Source organism: Sturnira hondurensis, unplaced genomic scaffold (genome assembly GCF_014824575.4).
Source record: "Sturnira hondurensis isolate 20B ecotype Veracruz unplaced genomic scaffold, ASM1482457v3 Scaffold0001509, whole genome shotgun sequence".
Taxonomy (NCBI): Eukaryota; Metazoa; Chordata; class Mammalia; order Chiroptera; family Phyllostomidae; genus Sturnira; species Sturnira hondurensis.
Genome location: NW_028074140.1, coordinates 8713401 through 8733027, shown reverse-complemented (window position 1 = coordinate 8733027; position 19627 = coordinate 8713401). Strand labels below are relative to the sequence as shown.

The following is a 19627-nucleotide window of genomic DNA, read 5'->3' as shown; positions in this document are numbered from 1 at the left end:
AAATCAACTTTTGCTAGATTATATTGGGTTAACAAACAGATTTAAATGGCACACAATAAAACAGATTATTTCCTGCATACATGACCTTTTAGCTTCTGGTCAGCTGTGTCTCACCTCTGTGTGCCCTCCAGGGTCCCAGATGAAGGAGCAGCTTCTATCTGGGACGTTGCTATTCTTGGGACAGAGGGAAAACAATAGATCCACTCAGTGTTGCTGGAAGTTTCTGTTCAGAAGTGGCATTCCACGTCCACTCACATTTCAGTGGTCAAAGAAAATCACTTGGCCAAGCCCAAAGTTAAGGGCACCACTTGAGATATATATGTTCTCTAACTTCAAGTCAATATGATTGCTACATTTTATATTCCATAATGTAAAACATGGGATATTTAAAGCTGGGTAAAAGAACTGCTAAGCCTTTGCCTGACATTAAAACAGGTGACCTTTAGTTTTGCATAAGTTACATCTTTCAGAAAATGTTTGCACACATCTGGAGAAAATACTGGGAATGGAATGGTTTTGAGGCTCCCTCAGGAGGTGAGCCATATCCAGTTTTCTTGTGTTACATGTTATTTTGAGGCCATGCATGCAGTGATTGAAGTGTAAGAAGAACCTTTTCTTTGACAGTAAGAGAGGCAGAAAGTTTTCTGTTCTTGAACCAAAGAAGTAAAACCACTGAGTAATTATAATTACAGGTTTTTAAAGTAAGATTGATACGATTTCTTTTCTACGTAATCCATAGGCAATAATGATGGTGCTTTAGACAGGTGGTTAAGATGGAGGTGGTGCAGTGAGGTTAAATTCTTGATATATTTTGAAGGTAGTTGTGGTATGATTTGCTGATTTACTGATGTGGGTTGTAATGGTAAGAGAGGGGTCGAGTGGCCATTTACTGAGATTGGAAAGACTGAAGGTTGACCAGCTTGCAGAGAGGAAACATTCCTGTTAAACATTCAGATGGAGATATTAAATAGGAGTGGGATATAGGACTCCACAGTTGGAGGGACAGATTGAAGCTATATAAATTGGAATGTTCTCAGTTTAGAGGTGGTATTTAAAGCCAGGAGACTGGATCACATTACCCAGATAAACCAGTGATTTTCAACCTTTTTCATCTCATGGCACACATAAATTAATTACTAAAATTCTACAGCACACTGAAAAATACGGTTTTTTACAGATCTGATAAAAAACATATATTTAAATTTTTTTTCTTGTGGACATGTTTATTGATTTTATACAGAGAGGAAGGGAGTGAGATGGAGACAGAGAGAGAAAAACAAAGAGAAAGAAACATCGATGTGAGAGAAAAACATTGATTAGTCCTCCGGTACTTGGCCCAACTGGGATTTGAACCTGCAATCTTCTGGTGTACAGGACAACACTCCACTAACTGAGCCACTAGGCCTGAGCAGTATAATTGTGATTTACTCATACTGGCTGACTATTCTTGTATTGACTGTTGTCATTTTTTAATTTGACAATCTAAGGGAAAAGAGGTCAGTGCCCCTGACTAAATTTCCCAGTATTGTGTGTTTTAAAATTCTTGTTGCACCCTGGTTGAAAATCACTGAGATAAATGGAAGTCCAAAGCCTGAACTCTGGATGACTCAGTCTTTCATTTTCAGATTCTTCTCACTGTAAGGATATCTTTGATGTCTTATTGTTTGGACAAAGAAAATCAATGAAAAGGACCTAATTTAAGACACTGCTGTCTAAGCTACCCCACATTTTTGAGTCCTTGTAATATTTAGATACAATTTCTGGCTATTCTGGAAGATTTCTCATGAACTACAGTGATGTATCTTTCTGCGAAACAGTGAAAATGACATGATAACTCCGTGTTTTCTCCTTTTTCCTTGGCTGTCAAGAAGCTTAAGGGTAAACCTGACACTGTCGCCAACTAGAGTAGTCTGTGCTTTCAGTAGGTTTGTCTTTCCCTGACATAGCATTTTGTTAATTTTTCTGTTCTTTAATAGCCTCTGCATATGTATCTTATATTTAAGTCACTTTAAATACTTTTGTTAGCATTCAGGACATAACAGAATATAGGAAGAAATTCCTCTGGGCCCACAGCTCTAAAATCAATGAAATATTCTTAATGCTATTGTTGGCTATAGGAAACTTTATCAAAATGGGGAAAAAGCATCAAACAGGGTATAGAAATGTCTAGAGGGACATCCAAGGAATGGCTAATAGGAGTCACCTCTGGGAAAGATTGGGATTGGACAAGTGTAAAAAGGCACTTCTTGTATTTGTTTGTCTTAAAATATTAAAAAAGTAAGTAGCCTCTTTAAAAATAAATATATTTATAATATAATGTTGCTCTTATCTTTTATGCACCTCTTGGATTATTTAGAACAAAGGATGTCTTACATTTCAATACATATAAAACTTATTCCACTTTTGTAGAATTGGAAGCATCATTTTACTTTAGGATAAAAGTAGTTTGTAGGTATGTCATTGGTAACAGATATGACTCATTTAGTGACACATTCTTGAATGAACATATGAATATGAATATCTGTAAAAATAGTTCAAAGCACTCTTCAAATATAAAGCATTGTGACATGAATACTCTTCATACTTTAGTGGGGAGCTGGAAGCTGTTGTAAGAGCAGTTTTCCTGCGCTGAGCTACAACAAAAAGCAGGAACTACCTATAGTAAATTGAAGCAGTAACGTGAAGCCATCAAATAATATTAATGCTCAGATATTACCTCTGTTTCTTTCTCAACAGTTCAATAAAGAAATTTATGATTTGCAACACATATGACAAATAATAAAAACCTTTTCTAAATAAAGGGACTCTTAAAAATCTGTAATGAAGGCCCTGGCTGGCTGTATCAGTTGACTGGAGCATTGTCCCATACACCAGAAGGTTGCAGATTCCATCCTGATCAGGGCACATACTTACGTTGTGGGTTCAGTCCCCAGTTGAGGAGAGTATGGGAGGCAACAGATCGATGTTTCTCTCTCACATCAATGTTTCTCTCTTTCTGTCTTTTCCTCAAATCAATAAATATACCTTTGGGTGAGGATTGAAAGCAAATCTGTAGGGAGGACAAAAACCCTAAGTAAAATGTGATTTAAAAAGAAATGTGATTTAAACAGGCAAACAATAAGAAATATAAATGGAGGATTTACAAATATATTTTATTTTGATGGTTTCGGCTGAACATACTCTGACCTTAAGTATCATCATCTCCCTATTCTTACTACCTATTTTACAGCTATTTGTTTGCCTGAGATGGCTGACATCATTTCCTCTGTTCCTTCCCCCAACAAACACGATTTGGATAAAAGGAACTTACAACAGAGGAACAGAGTGGCGTTGTAGTACATCAGGGTTCTAGTCTGCATATTGCCATTTCATACAACTTTGAAGCCTGGGGCAACTTACCTAACCTTTCCCAAACTGTTTACTCCTCTGTGAAAGTAGGAACAAGCAGCTCATGGTAACCTCCTAAAAGGCTATGGGGAGATCACATGTGGCAGTGGATGCAACAGTTCTTTGAATGCAAAGTACTAGACACACAACAGTTTAGGATGGTAATGGTATTTTTCAAAGTTATTTATTTATTTAAGCATTTTTTAAAAATTTATTTATCTTTAGAGGGAAAGGGATGGAGAGAGGGAGAGAAATATCAATGTATGGTTGCCTCTTGTGCGTCCCTTGCTGGAAATTGGCCTGCAACCCAGGCATATGCCCTGATTGGGAATTGAACCGCGATCCTCTGGTTTGCAGGCCCACGCTCAATCCACTGAGCTACACTAGCCAGGGCAAAAAGTTATTTATTAACATTATTAGAGTTTTAGCAGTACATTTAAGTTGTAACACTGTCACATAGTATGGATAGATTTCTCTTGTGTACAGTTGCAAAACTTTTAATATTGTTTCTATCCCAGTCCTTTAGCATTATCAGATTTTCTAGTTGAGGTCCTAATCCTGTAATTTAGCTCTGGTGAGAGTGGATGACTGAATGAGGTCAGTGCAATTTAGTGCTCTCAAATGTAGAAACTTATTTTGAATAAATCTGTCCTGATACTATTTCACTGCATATTGATCTCAGTAAGCTATTTGGGCTTTAATGCTTCTATGTGTGGTTGCACTTGGAACAGTTTCCACTTGAGGGTGGTGTTTCATTGCACAGTTTAACAGTTCTTGACTTAAATACCACATTTGCCAATTTGCTTTTGAACTTTCCCCTGCTTAGTGAAAGAGGGTCTTAAAATGCTGTTAGCTACATGTTTTAAAATCTTGATGTTTTTTGCTGGTTGTTTCCTGTCATGGACATGGACAATTAATAGGAATTAGTCTTAAGTCTTATACCACTTTTTAAAAATCTCTTGAAGTATAGTGTAAGCATCTTTCTATTGTTTTGTGTTCGCAGCATGTTTTACATGAAGTAAGACTGATAAGACTATATTGTTGGAAAAATATATCCCAGTCCACATTTTGAAAAACTTATTTTCTTAAAAAACAGTTAAGTAAATACATTGATGTAGCCAATTTTAAATTTAGATAGGCATTTGCATTTTCTCTGTATTATCCTTTTGTTTCCTTTACCACCCAAACTTACTTATAACTACCATTCCAATTAAATAATTCATTTTTCATAAGAAACATTTTTTCAGGTGTCATAATCATCAACTAACATCAAAAGACTTTAAAATTGGAATATGTAGCTATGCCATTTATTATTTATTATTTTTCGTTATATTCCTATAAACCTATGTAATAACCCTACAAAATAATCATTTTGCAATAAAAATTGATTTTTTTGTCTCAAGTATTTTTCTTAAATTCTATTTTTTCAATATTTGGCATTGATCTGTTTATCTCTTCATTAGTTTTTGCATGTTATTTCCTGAATTTTATCTTAAATTATTGTGTAAATTAACTTTATCTGTTCCTATTATTTAGTTATGTTGGTCTTTATTTATGCTAAAATTTAGTAGGCTTCATCAGTTCATCAATTATGAACTCTTTAGGATATACCATTCTTATACATCTGTAGATTTCCTTGCAGATAGTAAATGCTCAATTAATGTTTATATCTATATAATCGGGTATAGGCAGATATTGTATGGTAAGTGTGGTCAGTTAAACATATAAAAACTGAGTCATTGTATAAATTAGTGACTGAAAACTTACTGTTTGTAATTTTGAACTTTTTAAATAGTTTTATTTCTTTCATTGTAGACTATGGCATAGTATGTTTTATGAAAATTCATAAATTGCTTCTCTGTCTAATATTTTAATATCATACTTGTTCTCTATCATCATTTCTGCAAACAAAGGCTTTCTTGACATGGAGAAGATATTTCACATTGTATTTTTCATTTTTTTAAACAGTAGTAAGAACACTCACTGTGAAATCTACTCTCCACAAATTTTCTAGAGTACAGTAGTCCCCCCTTATTCATGAGTTCACTCTCCATGGTTTCAGTTACCTGCCATCAACCACACTCTGAAACTATTAAATGGAAAATCCCCCAAATAAACATACATCAGTGTTTATTTGATATATGTGTTTAATTGTAAGGTGATCTGTAGTTTTTTTTTCTCTTTTTGGCTAAAGTTAGGTTGAATCATACTGTTTTTCTATTTTTAAAAAGTAAAGCCATTGTAAAATTAAAAATTTTATGAGAAACCTGTTTAAGTATTTTTATTGCTTCTTCATATCTATATTTAAAAAACAGAGGCATGTTATGAATGTATGTACCTCCTGGTCTGTTTAGTAAAGTGGAGTGGGGTAGGATGAAACTGGGCAGATGACTAAAGGGATACACAAATAATACTGTTTCAGCTTATATTTTGAAGGGTTAGAAGTGAATTCATGTGTATTTGTTATTGCATTGCAGTGAATGATTTAGGCGGAGACATCAGGGGAGTTGGTAAAGGCTCCTTAGCTGCTGATAAGGTTGTTGAAGAAATAAGAAGGAAAGGCGGAAAAGCAGTGGCCAACTATGGTATGGTATTTGAGAGAACTGTACTACTCTCAAATTTTTCTTCAACTAATGCTGTTGCACACATTAATGATCTCTGCATTCCAGTGTAATTATGAAACTAGGTTTTATCTGAGTCAGCCAAAGCTGTTTGGCTACATGTTTTATATGTGTGAGAATTTTAAACTTTTGATGTAGATTACTTCACAAGTCTAACATTTATTTTATTTATTTAATATTTTTATTAATGAGCAAGTGATATAATCAGTAGATTAGCATAGGTACATGTATAAATATATACTTGTTCTTAAAAGATCTGTTTTAGCTAAAAGGTCTTAGGCATTTCTACAAAATAACATTAAATTCTCCTTTTGAAATTGTTTAAATTTTTTTAAGTGATATCATATGAGAAGTGAAATACCTCCTCTCTGTACCCAATCTCTGTATTCCATTATATACAAGTAATCACTGCTATATGTAATTTGTTATCTTTATAAGAACTTACAGAGTCGAAGTTAGGCATTAAAGTGAAGCCACAAGAAAAACAGCACATATAACCTTTGCATTTGATATATTGATTCTAATAGTATTTGTAAGTAGCCCTCTTGAAAATATTTACTTAAAAAAGCTAGGGCTTACTGATTTTTCTGCAATTTAGATTGTTTTTATGGGCCAAGGATTAAACTAGATGACCAATGACTCTCTCATTTTGAAATTTTAGAGGACAGGGAATAGGGTATGATTTGTTGAGTGTTTGAGGGAATAAGACAGACATTTTAGTGTCTTCTTTCCACATTAAGGATTTAGAGAAATGTTTTCAGCTTTTTTTTATTAATTTGGGGGTTTTGAAACCTATTTTATAAAGATAAAAATTCCACACCCACCCCTTTGCCCTAGTTTTGATATGTACCCTGTATCAATCAGGATTCAGTCAGGAAAACAGAAGCCCCTGTAGGTATTCAGGTGTGAAAGTTTTCATACAGAGAATTAGAAGCTTACCTCACCATTGGAAGGGCTGAGGAAGTGCACGTCAGGGAAACTGTGGATGACCTCCTCAGCCTGAAGCGGGTGGTTCTCCAGAGCTCCCCGAGATGTGCTGCTGGTCTAACATCTTCAGGATTGCCTGCATCTGGAGGTCTCTCCTACTTTCCCATGCCTCAGGTCAGGGGTGTCAAACTCATTTTTACCAGGGGCCTCATCAGCCTCTGGTTGCCTTCAAAGGACCGAATGTAATTTTAGGACTGTATAAATATAACTACTCCTTAACAGTTAAGTGAGAGCTTGGTGCTGCCACTGGGTAGAAACAAGGTGTAGGGCTGGATAAAACAAGGTGAAGGGCCGTATTCGGGCCGTATTCAGCCCGAGGGCCTGTGTTTGCCACCTGTGTTTTAGGTGATTATCTCTTGTTGGCATATTTAGCTCAGGACTATGTGGGCCCTAAGGGAGGGACTGTATTTACTGTAACCTCCCCTGCTATTTCAGAGTATAGAAAGAAGCAGTGGTGATGTGGAGTTGACAGCTGACCATTTGACACACAACTCTGTGGATATGAGCCCTTTTCCTCGGTTGATTAGCAGAGAATAATAAAACCATACTATTTTAACAAGCTTTACTCTTTGTGGTTAGTATCACGAAAGCAGTAGGTTGATTGTCCATATATAGTTATATAGTGTTGAATGTGCTTTTTCAAGTTAAATATGTACCTTCTTGCCTTCCTCCCAAATTACGATTTGCATCCATAAGTGGAAGTGCCTATTGGGCTATTTAAAAATAAATATACAGGGTGGGGCAAAAGTAGATTTATAATTGTTCATATGGGAAGTAGTAAAATAATTAATACAAGAATGAACTCTGTGCTTTGCATACTCACAGCTGTAAACCTACTTTTGCCCCATCCTGTATATTATATAAATTAAATATTCAGGACTACCAGTCAACATGGAGGCATAAATTAATATGGCTCACCTCCTCATACAACCATAGCAAAAATTACAACTAAAATACAAAACTGTCACCCGGAATTGTCAGGAAATTGAGCTGCGTGGAAGTCCAACAACTAAAGAAGAATTAAAGAAGTTACTTTCATCAAGACGGGTAGGAGGGGTGGAGATGTGGGGACATGGAACTGTGGTCCCACACCTATGTGTGGTGGGTAAAAATTGGGAGGAATACCTTAGGAGCATGGGATCCTAGCCCCATACCAGACCACTCAGCCCAGGGTTCTAGTGCCAGGAAGATAAGTCTCCATAACTTCTGGCTGCAAAAAAACCAGTGGGGATTGGGGCAGGGGAAAAAACTGAGCTTCTCAGGAATCTCCTCTTGAAGGGCCCAAAAAGGACTTAGTCTTACACAGACTCACTTGCTCTGGGCTCCAGCACTGAAGCAGCAGTTAAAGTGTCTGGCATCAGGGGCACAAGTGCTGGGGGACAGCTTCCTCCTGGACAAAACCCCAGAGGCCAGGCAAGGGCCAGTGTCCCTTTTCTGAGCCCTTCCCCACACAGAGCCACAGAGTGGAGGAACCATATCTGAGATTTCATCAACCTGGCTGACATGGGTTGCCTTGCCCTGGCAATTACCTAAGGCTGCACCCTATCCAACTTACCAATGTGCTTTTCTACAAGACCACCTTACCAAGACAGGTAGTCAAAGCAGCTCTACATAGAAACAAGCACAGGGAGCCCCCAAAATGAGCAGACAAAGAAATATGGCCCACATAAAAGAACAACAAAACTCCAGAAAAAGAACTAAACAAAATGGAGATAAGCAATGTATGCTGAGTTCAAACCACTGGTTATTAGGATGTTCAAGGAACTCAGTGGGTACTTCAACAACATAAAAAAGACCCAGGTAGAAATGAAGGTTACACTAAGTGGAATAAAGAAAAATTTACAGGGAATCAACAGTGGAGGGGATGAAGTTAAGGATCAAATCAATGATTTGGAACATAATAAAAAAATATTCAATCTGAATAGCAAGAAGAAGAAAGAATTTTAAAAAATGAGAATAGGCCTAGGAACCTCTAGGACAACTTCAGATGTACTAACATTCGAATCAGGGGTATTGGAAGGAGAAGAGAAAGAGCAAGAAATTGAAAACTTACTTGAGAAACTAATGAAAGAAAACTTTCTTAATTTGGTGAAGAAAATAGACTAACAAGTTCAGGAAGCACAGAGTCTCAAACAAGATGAACACAAAGAAGACCACACCAAGACACATCATAATTAATTCTGTTAAAGAGAGAATCTTAAAAGCAGCAAACGAAAAGCAGATAGTTGATTTCTCAAAAGAAACTTTGCAGTGTATAAGGGACTGGCAAGAAGTATTCAAAGTGATGAAAAGCAATGACCTATGACCTGGATTACTCTATTTAGCAAATCTATCATTTAGAATGGAAGAGCAGATAAAAAGCTTCCCAGACAAGGTAAAGCTAAAGGAGTTCATCATCACCAAGACCTTATTATATGATATGTTAAAGAAACTTATTTAGGTACAAGAAGATGATCAAAATTATGAACATTTAAATGGCAATAAATTCACAGTGATCAACAATTGAATCTAAAAACCAAGCAAACAAACAGAACAGAAACAGAATTATAGATATGGAGATCATTTGGAGGGTTATCGGTTGGGAGGGGGAAGGGAGAGAATGTGGAAAAAGGTATAGGGATTAAGAAGTACAAATTGGTAGGTACAAACTAGACAGGGGAATGTTAAGAGCAGTATAGGAAATGGAGTAGCCAAAGAACTTATATGCATGACTAATGAGCATGATCCATGAGCATGAACTAGGGGTGGGGATTGCTAGAGGGAATGGGGAGTAAAGGGGGAAAAAAGGAGAAAAATTGGACTGTATAGCATAATCAATAAAGTATATTGAACATAAGTATTCAGTTTGTTGTTTAGATACATTTCAAGTACTCAGTAGTCACGTGTGCTTAGTAGCTACAGTGTTAGTGAGGAAGTGGGACGTTTTCATCTTCACAGACAGTGCTATTTTAGATAGTATTTGCCAAATATTTCTTTTTCATCCCCTCCTCTTTATTTACCCCCTTTTTATGGGTCAAAGTATTACCTTAGGGGTTAAATTTCTTTTGTGACATTAGATTATCTATATTTTGATTTATGTGCCTGCACTATAAATGTATTTTTGTTGGGAACAAGTTCTGTTGAGTGAATAGTATTTGTTAGGTCCTTTGATCCACAGCATTTAGTAATCATTTTGAGAGAGATTACTGAAGGTTTGTACTAATTCCCTCCCCCTCAGATTCAGTGGAAGCAGGAGAGAAGATTGTGAAGACAGCACTGGATGCTTTTGGAAGAATAGGTGATGTTTCTTTGCATTTATGCTATTAGCAGAGCAGCTACTGCCTTTTTAAAAACTTCCTCTTTCTTGATAATCAAATAATTAGATTTGTTTTCCAAATTGATTACATAATCTACCTTATTCCACAAATGGCTTGAGGTATGACTTTTTTTGTGTGTGCGTGTGTGTTTTATATTTTTCTGCACTTAAGAGCCTTTAAAAAGCTTATTCTCTAAGTACCCTTTATATAATAATTTAATTATATCTCAGATGCATTTATAAAATAAAAAATAAATCAATATTTGGCAGTAGAGGACCCAGTGAAATCCTTTGGATGATAATAATTTTGATTAAAATGATTCAATATGTTGCAAATTCATTAAGATGAATTACATACAGTTGACCCTTGAAACAATGTAGGGCCTCAGGGTGCTGACACCTCACAGAATTGTAAATCTGTGTGTGACTTTCGACTCCCCCCAAAGTTAACTGGTAGTAGTCCACTGGGTACCATGTGCCTTACTGATAACATAAGTAGTAAATTACGTGTATTTTGTATGTTATATGTATTATATACTGTATTTTTACACTGAGGTAAGCTAGAGAAAAGCAAATGTTAAAATCATAAGAGGGAAAATACATTTATAGTATTGTACCTTATTGATATTGTAAGTTTCTTTTGTGTATTTATAAGATGAATTCTCTTTCAGTACCTACATTAATTTCATCTTATATGATGCAAAACACTGTAAATGTATTATGAATAGTAGACATCAAAATTAAAAGGTAATGTGAAAGAAATTCATATTTGCAGGTAAAAAGATTCATGTATTGATAATGAAGAAGTAGTAAGAAGATGGTGTAATCAATAGGATAACTTCAGTGTAACCTAGCCTATAGACTAAGGAATGACTAGTTATAAGACTTTTATGGCATATAATATTAGTTATATTCATAATACACTATTTGAAATGTTATGGTTTTTAAAGAGCACTTACCTGTGATCATGGGCTGATATGCAGTTTCTCCATTTATGAGAGAGAGCCATACTTGAAGGTGATGTAATTCTTCAAAGCAAAGTGATAAAACAGTAAGAAAATTAACACATTATTAATTTCATATTAAATATCACTCACCTTATGCCTCTGTCAGGATTGGTTATCTACTTCACACAAGTCTTGCATACAGTTTTCTATATCACAGAAAAACATCCCATGCAGTTCTTGCCATATATTTTTACACAGACACACACATATACAACAGATAAGTTTATTAACTGTATGGCATGATGATTATTTACTGTCCATTGAGTGGAAGTGAGTCATCATGATGGTCTTCACCCTTATCTTCATGTGGAGCAGACTGAGGAGGAGGGGTCGGTCCTGCTGCCGCAGGGGTGACTGAGGCGGAGGAGGTGAAGGGGGGGGAGGGGAGGCAAGGAGGCAGGCATACTCAGTGTAACTTCATGGAAATACATCATAATTTCTGTCTGACTCTTTTGCAGTTTCATTTTTTAAAAAGTGTTTCTACATGGTACCATCTTTCTTCCAGTGTTTGTTTTAGTTTACAGGGCTCATATCATTGAAGGGTCTATGTTGTAGAAGAAGTCAAAAGCAATCTTGATAATCGGATCCCTTCTGCCAGACTAATGCCAGTTTGTTTTCTGGCACTGCTTCTTCTATGTCTTCCTCATTGTCTGGTGCTGGTTCAGAAGCATTCCCCTTCATGAAGTTGTCTTTGCTAATTCCCCCCTGTGGGTGTGGTGTCTGTTCTTGAATTTTGAATCTTTTTCATGATTTCCTTGTTTGGCACTATTGTAAATCTTCTGAAATCGTGCACAACATCTGGATGCAGTTTTCTCCAGTGGGATTTATTGTTTTGGGCTTGATGGTTTTCAGTGGCTTTCTCTATAACAACGATGGCATCTTCAATGGTGTAATTCTTTCAGACTTGCATGATGTTCTCTCTGTCAGGATTTTCTTCTATAGCATTGACAATTCTTCCCATAGAGTACTATGTGTAAAGAGCCCTACACATTAAGGCATTGTGTTAGGGAGCAAGTGCACTGCTTCGGTGAGTTCACTGTTAAACTCGTGGGATTCTCTGTAGTGAAGGGCATCATCCAATATTCAAAGAACTTTGAAAGGCACTCCCTTACTGGCAAGGTACTTCCTGACTTCAGGGAGAGAGTGTTATTGAAATCAATCCAGAAAAAGGCTTCTCATTGTCCGGGCCCTCTTGTACAACAGAAAGACTGGTGGCTGGTGTTTATCTTTTCCCTTCAAGGCTTGGGATTTAGCAGCTTTTTAGGTAAGGGCAGTCCTAATGCCCAACTGCGTTTGTGCAAAATAGCAGTTAGCTATCCCTTCCTGCCTCAAATTATGGTGCTCATTTCTTTTCCTTTCAAATAAATATCTTTTGTGGCATTTATTTTTCCAGAATAGAGCACTTTCATTTGCATTAAAAACCTTTTCAGGCAGATATCCTTTCTTCTCAGTGATTTTCTTAGTGGTATCTGGGACCTTGTTTGCCGCCTCTTGGTCAGCAGAAGCTGCTTCTTCTGTTGAAGTTTTTAAAGCCAAACCTCTTTCTAAAATTATCAAACTATTTTTTGCTGTAATTAAATTCTGCAGATTTAGATCCTTCATCTTCCTTTTGCTTTAAGTTGTCATATAATGAGTTTGCTTTTTCTCAAGTCATGTTAGTGTCTATAGCCATGCCTTTCTTACAGCGGTCCTGTACCCACATAAAAGCTTCATTTATAATTGGACATAAAAATTATTTTATAAAACATGTAAAGTTTTCATGACTGCTGGCACAGCTGTAATGATAGCTTCATGAATTTCCCCCCTTTTTTTACGATGGTCCTTACTCTGGATTCATTCTTCTTGAAATGCAGGCAACCGAAGTTACAGCTCTCAATATATGGTACATATTAATTCAACTAAAAAAATCTAAGATAGGGAATACTTTATTTAGACCCTTCAGAGGAATGGACAGGTTGGGTCTATAGTAACAAAGCATTGTGTTTTAAAGTGTAGACCCGTAATTGTATATTTGAGTATACACTGCTACATAAAAATGAACTGATCAGACCACAACTTTTTACTGTTTAAAACAATTAGCATCCCCATAAAAGCAGCATCTTTGTGAAATTTTAACTTTATTCTTCTTCCTGATTTTCTCCTTTTATAGTATCCACATAATCCTTCTCAAGGGCAGCCATGTCCTCACAGGCCTCAGAAAACTCCCATTTCTCCTACCCTCACCCACGTTCCAGTGGACAGAGGAACACTTGACGTACATTAGGTCACACTGCGGTCCAGGCGAGCCCAGGCCTCAGCAATAGCTGTGGTGGTGCTGCTCAGCATGCACACAGTACCATGTACTTTGGCCATGTCTCCACCTCATACCCACAGTGGGAGGCTGCTAATTAATGTCAACTTTGAAGCCATTGGGGCACCAGTCCACAAACTGGATGGTACACTTGGTCTTGGTGGTGGCAACAGCACTGACATGCTTGGGAACCATGTCACCTTGATACAATAGGCAGCAAGCCATGTATTTACCATGGTGAAGGTCATGTTTCACCACCTGGTTGGCTGGCTCAAGGCACACATTGGTGATGTCTGCTACAGAAACCTGTTCACAGCAGGCTTTCTCAGCAAGAGATGACAGGGGCATATGTGGCCAGAGGGAAGTGGATGCAGGGAAAGTGCACCAGGTTGCTCTGAAATTCGGTCAGATCAACATTCAGGGCTCCCTTCAGACCTCAAGGAATCAGAGATGGAGGCTGTAAGTTGACCTATCAGCCTATTTAGATTAGTATAGGTTGGGCACTGAATATTGAGGTTGCTATGACAGATAGCGTAGTTGGCCCTGTTATCAACCGTGATGGCACAGAGTGCTGGAGCAAGGGTGGTGTAGGTGTTGAGGATGGAGTTGTAGGGTTTCAGCTACAGCTGTGGAAACCTGGGGAGCTAAGTAAATGGAGAACTCCAGCTTGGACATCTTGCCATATTCATCAGACATTCCATCAGCGGGGAGGTAAACCCAGAGCTAGTTCCCCCACTAAAGCTGTGAAAAACCAAGAAACCCTGAAGACCTGTGCTGGTCTCTGAATTCTGACCAAGACAAGGTCAGTGATCTTTTTACTAATGGTGTAGTGCCCATGTGCTTAGATAACAGCAGCATCTTCCTTGACTGTGATGAGTTGCTTAAGGTGAGAGAGCTGGTGGTTGGTGCCAGTATGAACCACATCAATGACCGTGGGTTTCAGGTCCATATGCTGGCCAGCACTTGTTTCACTGAAGATGGTGTTGGAGTCATCTCACCACACCCCTTCCCTCCCACAATGGTCTTGTTACTTGGCATCTCATCTGGTGATCAGGCTGCATGACATTCCAGGCAACAGAGCTCCCAGCAGGCATTGCCAATCTGGACATTATTCTGGCCATTGTGCATGGTTGCTGCTTTGTGTTTGCTGCTTTGCGGCTGCCAGGCGGTGGCAGACCAGAAGAGATTGTTTCTTTTTACAGTACGACTATTAGGCAGTTGCTATAAGGGATCCTGCTCATCTTTTTCTTACAATGTCATGACTTTTTCTGCTTCTTAGGAGCACTTCCAGCATCAGTAGTAGTACTTTGTGTGGGTTCCATGGTGTTACTCAGGTCTACAGTATTGCACTGAAAAATGAAAAATGCAGGAGAAACGTGAGAAATCACTTTTTACTGCTGTGTGCAATGTGCTGAAGAGAGGAACTTCTCACGTGGAGCGATGAGCATCACATAGCATTTGAAGCTGATAATTGCAACATGAGAGGTCACTGCAGTAGCAACAGGAAGCGGCTAGAAAATTATTACAGTAATACAGTATGTACTACAGTTTGTGCAGTTATTTAATACTGCATGTTTTTTATTTTAAAAGTTTTATTGTACTTTTCCATTACCATTTATCTTCCTGTGCCTCCTTTCCCCCTGCAGTCACCACACTGCTATGCATGTCCATGAGTCCTCCTCTTTTTTCGCTTGATTCTTCCACACTCTAACCCCTAGAGTTGTCAGCTTGTTCTCCATCTGTGAGTCTCTCCATTTGCTTCTTAGTTCAATTTGTTCATTAGATTCCACATGAGTGAAATAATATGGTATTTGTCTTTATCTGACTGGCTTGAACATAATACTGCATTTTTACAATTGTTTACATTTCTCTACTGTGAATGGTAGCAAGAATGGTCTGTGTGTGCATATTTTGATAAATTTCACTTTTTTGTAATAGACTTGTATATATTTTATGGTAATAGTGGTAAAATAGACTACTAGTATCTACATATATTTCATGTATTCTGATATACCTTTTTCTTAAGTTTTTTTGATTTTCTAGGTTATGTGGTTTGTCTACAAGTGTTTTCACATTGTTGCAAATCTCCAAAAAGTTTTCTAATATATCTATTGAAAAAAAATCACATACAGTGGACCCATGCAGTTCAAGGGTCAACCGTATTTAAAAAACCCTTCATTTTTAAGAAGCATTTCCAATGTATTATATAGTGCACTTTTCTCTAGATAACATTCCTGGTTTAGTTCCACACATTTTAAATAAGAGATTGATTGTTGAATTCTAGAGAGAAACATTCCTGTGGCTCAATATTTTCCAATCTGAAAAGCATTATTTTTTTTTGTAGTTTGAATGTACTCCCCCTTTTTCTTGTCTAGCATGTTTATTTTTCTAGTCATGTTTGGTGGAGCTTATAAGAGCCATTTTGCAAATAGGTGACAGGGATAGAGACCACACAGGCGTGAAGTCATAGGGTGAAGATAGATGCGTGATAGTGGTTCACCTTAAAAAATATAATTTTTCTTCATAAGAATGCAATTATGTGTTTCGAACTCTTGGTGTTTTCTTTCTGGGTTTTTGACTTTTGAGTGGCAAGAAAAATATCTTTAATCTTTTAACTTTCTGTGTGAATTTTGAGGTTAAATGGGTAATGACTTATGGTTACCAATGAATTCTAAGAACCTAAGAGTTGTGCAATAGCTAATTCTGTAAATAAAATGATAGAATTTCAGCAGAAGGAAAGATAGAGTATGTAAGTTTGAGAGCAAAGCACCTATATAAGGTGATACTTGTGATTTTATGAATCAGAATTTTTTTTGCTATAGGTATAGAATTTTCTTTTGATAGCACTGTTCACCAGTTATATATACACAATTATTTTTTCTTTGGCAAAACCCCCCCAACTTTTGAAATAAATATAAGTCAAGCAAATGCAGATTAGTATACTTGCTTATATATTTGTGACTTTGATCTTTTTATATTGTAGATATTGTGGTTAACAATGCTGGGTGAGTATTTCTTTTTTCATTTTTAGTAAAGTAACCTTCATGCAAGGTTTTTTGCTTTTGTTTTTAAAGTGTATACTTTCTGCTTCCCTAACTAATATATCATTTTTTTAGAATTCTGAGGGACCGTTCCTTTAGTAGAGTAAGTGATGAAGACTGGGGTAAGTTTTTAATATATGTCTTTCTGGAATATACCTACCAATTTAGCCTTTTAGTATTTGATAAATTTATATATTTAAGTTAAAACTTAACTTTTATCTACTTTTGCTAATGTAAGTGATGAGTAAGCTTTATAACTGAAAATGGTAGATACGTGGAAATAGCATATTTTTTTTAACATCTGCGAAAATTTTAAAAAATCAGTTGTCAGAAGTTAGAATGAGTTTGTGCCTTTCATTTGTTTCCCTTTTTTTCCTTGAGAGCTTGACATCATTTTGTAGCAGTATCAACTCTTTCTAACAGCCTGTAGCATGCATATCTGGCTGTGTGATTCTTAGTTCAAAAGCAATAGCAGAATATGGAAGGGAGCCTGGGGCACTAAAAATGATGAAGATCTTCACACTGGGTGGGGAGACCCTAGATGTAGTTTTGAAGCCTCTAATAATTAGGAAAATTTTCCATTAGGAATGCCATGTTGGAAAGATTGAGTTTAGATAATGAACAAGTCAGTTATGAAAAAAAATTATTTGTTTGCTCACTTTGCCCTTAACGTTCATTGGCCATCAGAACTAAAACAACAATAGTGACTGAGACAGTGGGGTGCATGATAACTGAGTTGACTTATATCATTGTTTATAGTGTGCACTTCTGGGGAGTATTGCCAGAGTTCTTTTGGGAGAAGCAAAATATCTTTGTGACTTAGAGTTGAGCAAAGAAGGGCTTTTAGTTTCCTCTTCCCTTGTAAGAATTGGGGTACAAAACAAGCTAGGAAAGATAAGATTTGTTGACAAAGGGGCTTATGTTGGCACTTTCCTTTGCGCTCTTTCCTTTGCGCTCTGGTTGAGCTAGGATGATTCTTCCTCTGGTGTTATCCTAAGCTCACCACTTGTAACTACTTCTCTTCCCTTTTATTCCTGTTTTCACCCATACATTCTTCTTCTAATGTATACGTGAAAACATTTGATGAGGCCCCAGATTGAAAGAAAAATAAGTAAGAATGGTTAAAAATAATTAAAATAATCAAATGAAATACAAATAAATTGTGTTAAAAATTAAACCTATAGGGTTTCTTCTATCTGAATAATTTTCCAGGTTTTCTATTCGTTAGATTGATAGCTCTAAAACAGATAAGTTTTATCTGTTTTAGAGTTTTCTCTTCCTCCCTCTCCATGCACCGCCCCCCCATTTTTTAACATCCATCTCCCAATTCTCTCTTAACTCACTTGCAAACCCTGGGATAAAGGGATGTAAGGATATACCGAGCATTTTGTAAATATTTTTCGATAGTGAACTGTGTGGTTTATGATTATGCTTTAACTAATGTTTGTATTGACTCCCAACTATATATGTGACATTTTTATATTTGTATTAGTGAATTTTTATATAAAGTAGGCATAAATTAAAGATGACATTGCATTTAGATATGTATAGAGATTTCAATAATTTTATCATAAATTGTAGGCAAAAGATGTATGAACCCTTGATTGATTTCAAAATTGGAATAAAAGCAGAAATACAGTGATGTGACAATAGTTGAATGTTAGGTATAAAATAAACATGTGCTTGTAAGTCATTGCTTACATTCATTCTGAGACATGTCAATTGGAATTTTTGACAATATTTAATGAAAATAATTCTTACTTTAGATATAATCCATAGAGTTCATTTGCGCGGCTCATTCCAAGTGACCCGGGCAGCATGGGATCACATGAAGAAACAGAAGTTTGGAAGGTAGAGTTGCATATGGCTTTCAAGCGGGATTAGAGATGTGTATGGGTTCTTGTGTACAGGGAATGATGATTGCTTTGACATTGAGGAAAATATCTTCAGATATGTGTAGGCTTTTTAAATGTAGCTTAGGCACATACCTGCTCATTAAATTTTCCATTTAGTTACAGATTATCTGAGCTGGACAGCTTTAAATTTTATTTCATTTTATTTTTTAATTTAATTCTTATTCAAGTACAGTTTTCTGTTTTATATTACCTGCCCTGCCCCCACCAGTGCTCCCCACCTCCCTCCCATTTCTGCCCCCCACCTTAGTTATTGTCCATGTGTCCTTTCTGCTTGTTCATGTGAGTCCACCCCCTTTTCCCCTATGATTCTCTCCCCTCTCCTCTCTGGACCCTGTCAGCCTGCTCTGTATTTGAGTGTCGTTGGTCATATTTTGCTTGCTTGTTTGTGTTGTTGATTAGATTCCTGTTAAAGGTGAGATCATATGGTATTTGTCTTTCACCACCTGGCTTATTTCGCTCAGCGTAATGCTCTCTAGTTCCATCCATGATGTTGCAAAAGGTAGGAGCTCCTTCTTCCTTTCTGCAGCATAGAATTCCATTGTGTAAATGTACCATAACTTTTTGATCCAGTCATTTACTGATGGGCATCTAGGTTTCCTCCAATTCCTGGCTATCGTGAATTGTGCTGCTATGAACATCAGGGTTCATAGGTTCTTTTGGATTGGTGTTTCAGGGTTCTTATGATATACTCCTAATAGTGGAATTGCTGGGTCAAAACGCACGTTCATTTTTAGTTTTCTTAGAAAGTTCCATACTGTTTTCCATAGTGATTGTACCAGTCTGCAATCCCACCAACAGTGAACTGGGGTCCTCTTTTCCCCACAACCTCTCCAGCACTTGTTTGTTTCTTTGTTTATCATAGCCATTCTGACTAGTGTAAAGTGGTCTCTCATCATGGTTTTAATTTGCATCTCTCTGAAAGCTAGTGATATCAAGCATCTTTTCGTGTGTCTCTGGATCCTCTGCATGTCCTCCTTGGAGAAATGTCTGTTCAAGTCCTTTGCCCATTTTTTAATTGGGTTGCTCGTCTTTGAGTGGAGTCGAGTGAGTTCTTTGTGTATTTTGGAAATTAAACCTTTGTCT

At 36.9% G+C, this 19627-nt stretch overlaps 1 protein-coding gene across 1 annotated transcript in view; it reads left to right on the top strand.

Moving 5' to 3' along the window:
• HSD17B4 (hydroxysteroid 17-beta dehydrogenase 4) overlaps positions 1-19627 on the top strand; it is a 90342-nt gene that overhangs the window by 4333 nt on the left and 66382 nt on the right. Inside the window, exons 3-7 of the mRNA XM_037028998.1 lie at positions 5865-5972; positions 10213-10272; positions 16571-16592; positions 16704-16750; positions 18395-18479. Coding sequence (XP_036884893.1) covers positions 5865-5972; positions 10213-10272; positions 16571-16592; positions 16704-16750; positions 18395-18479 — 322 coding nt within the window. The remainder of the gene's footprint in view (positions 1-5864; positions 5973-10212; positions 10273-16570; positions 16593-16703; positions 16751-18394; positions 18480-19627) is intronic.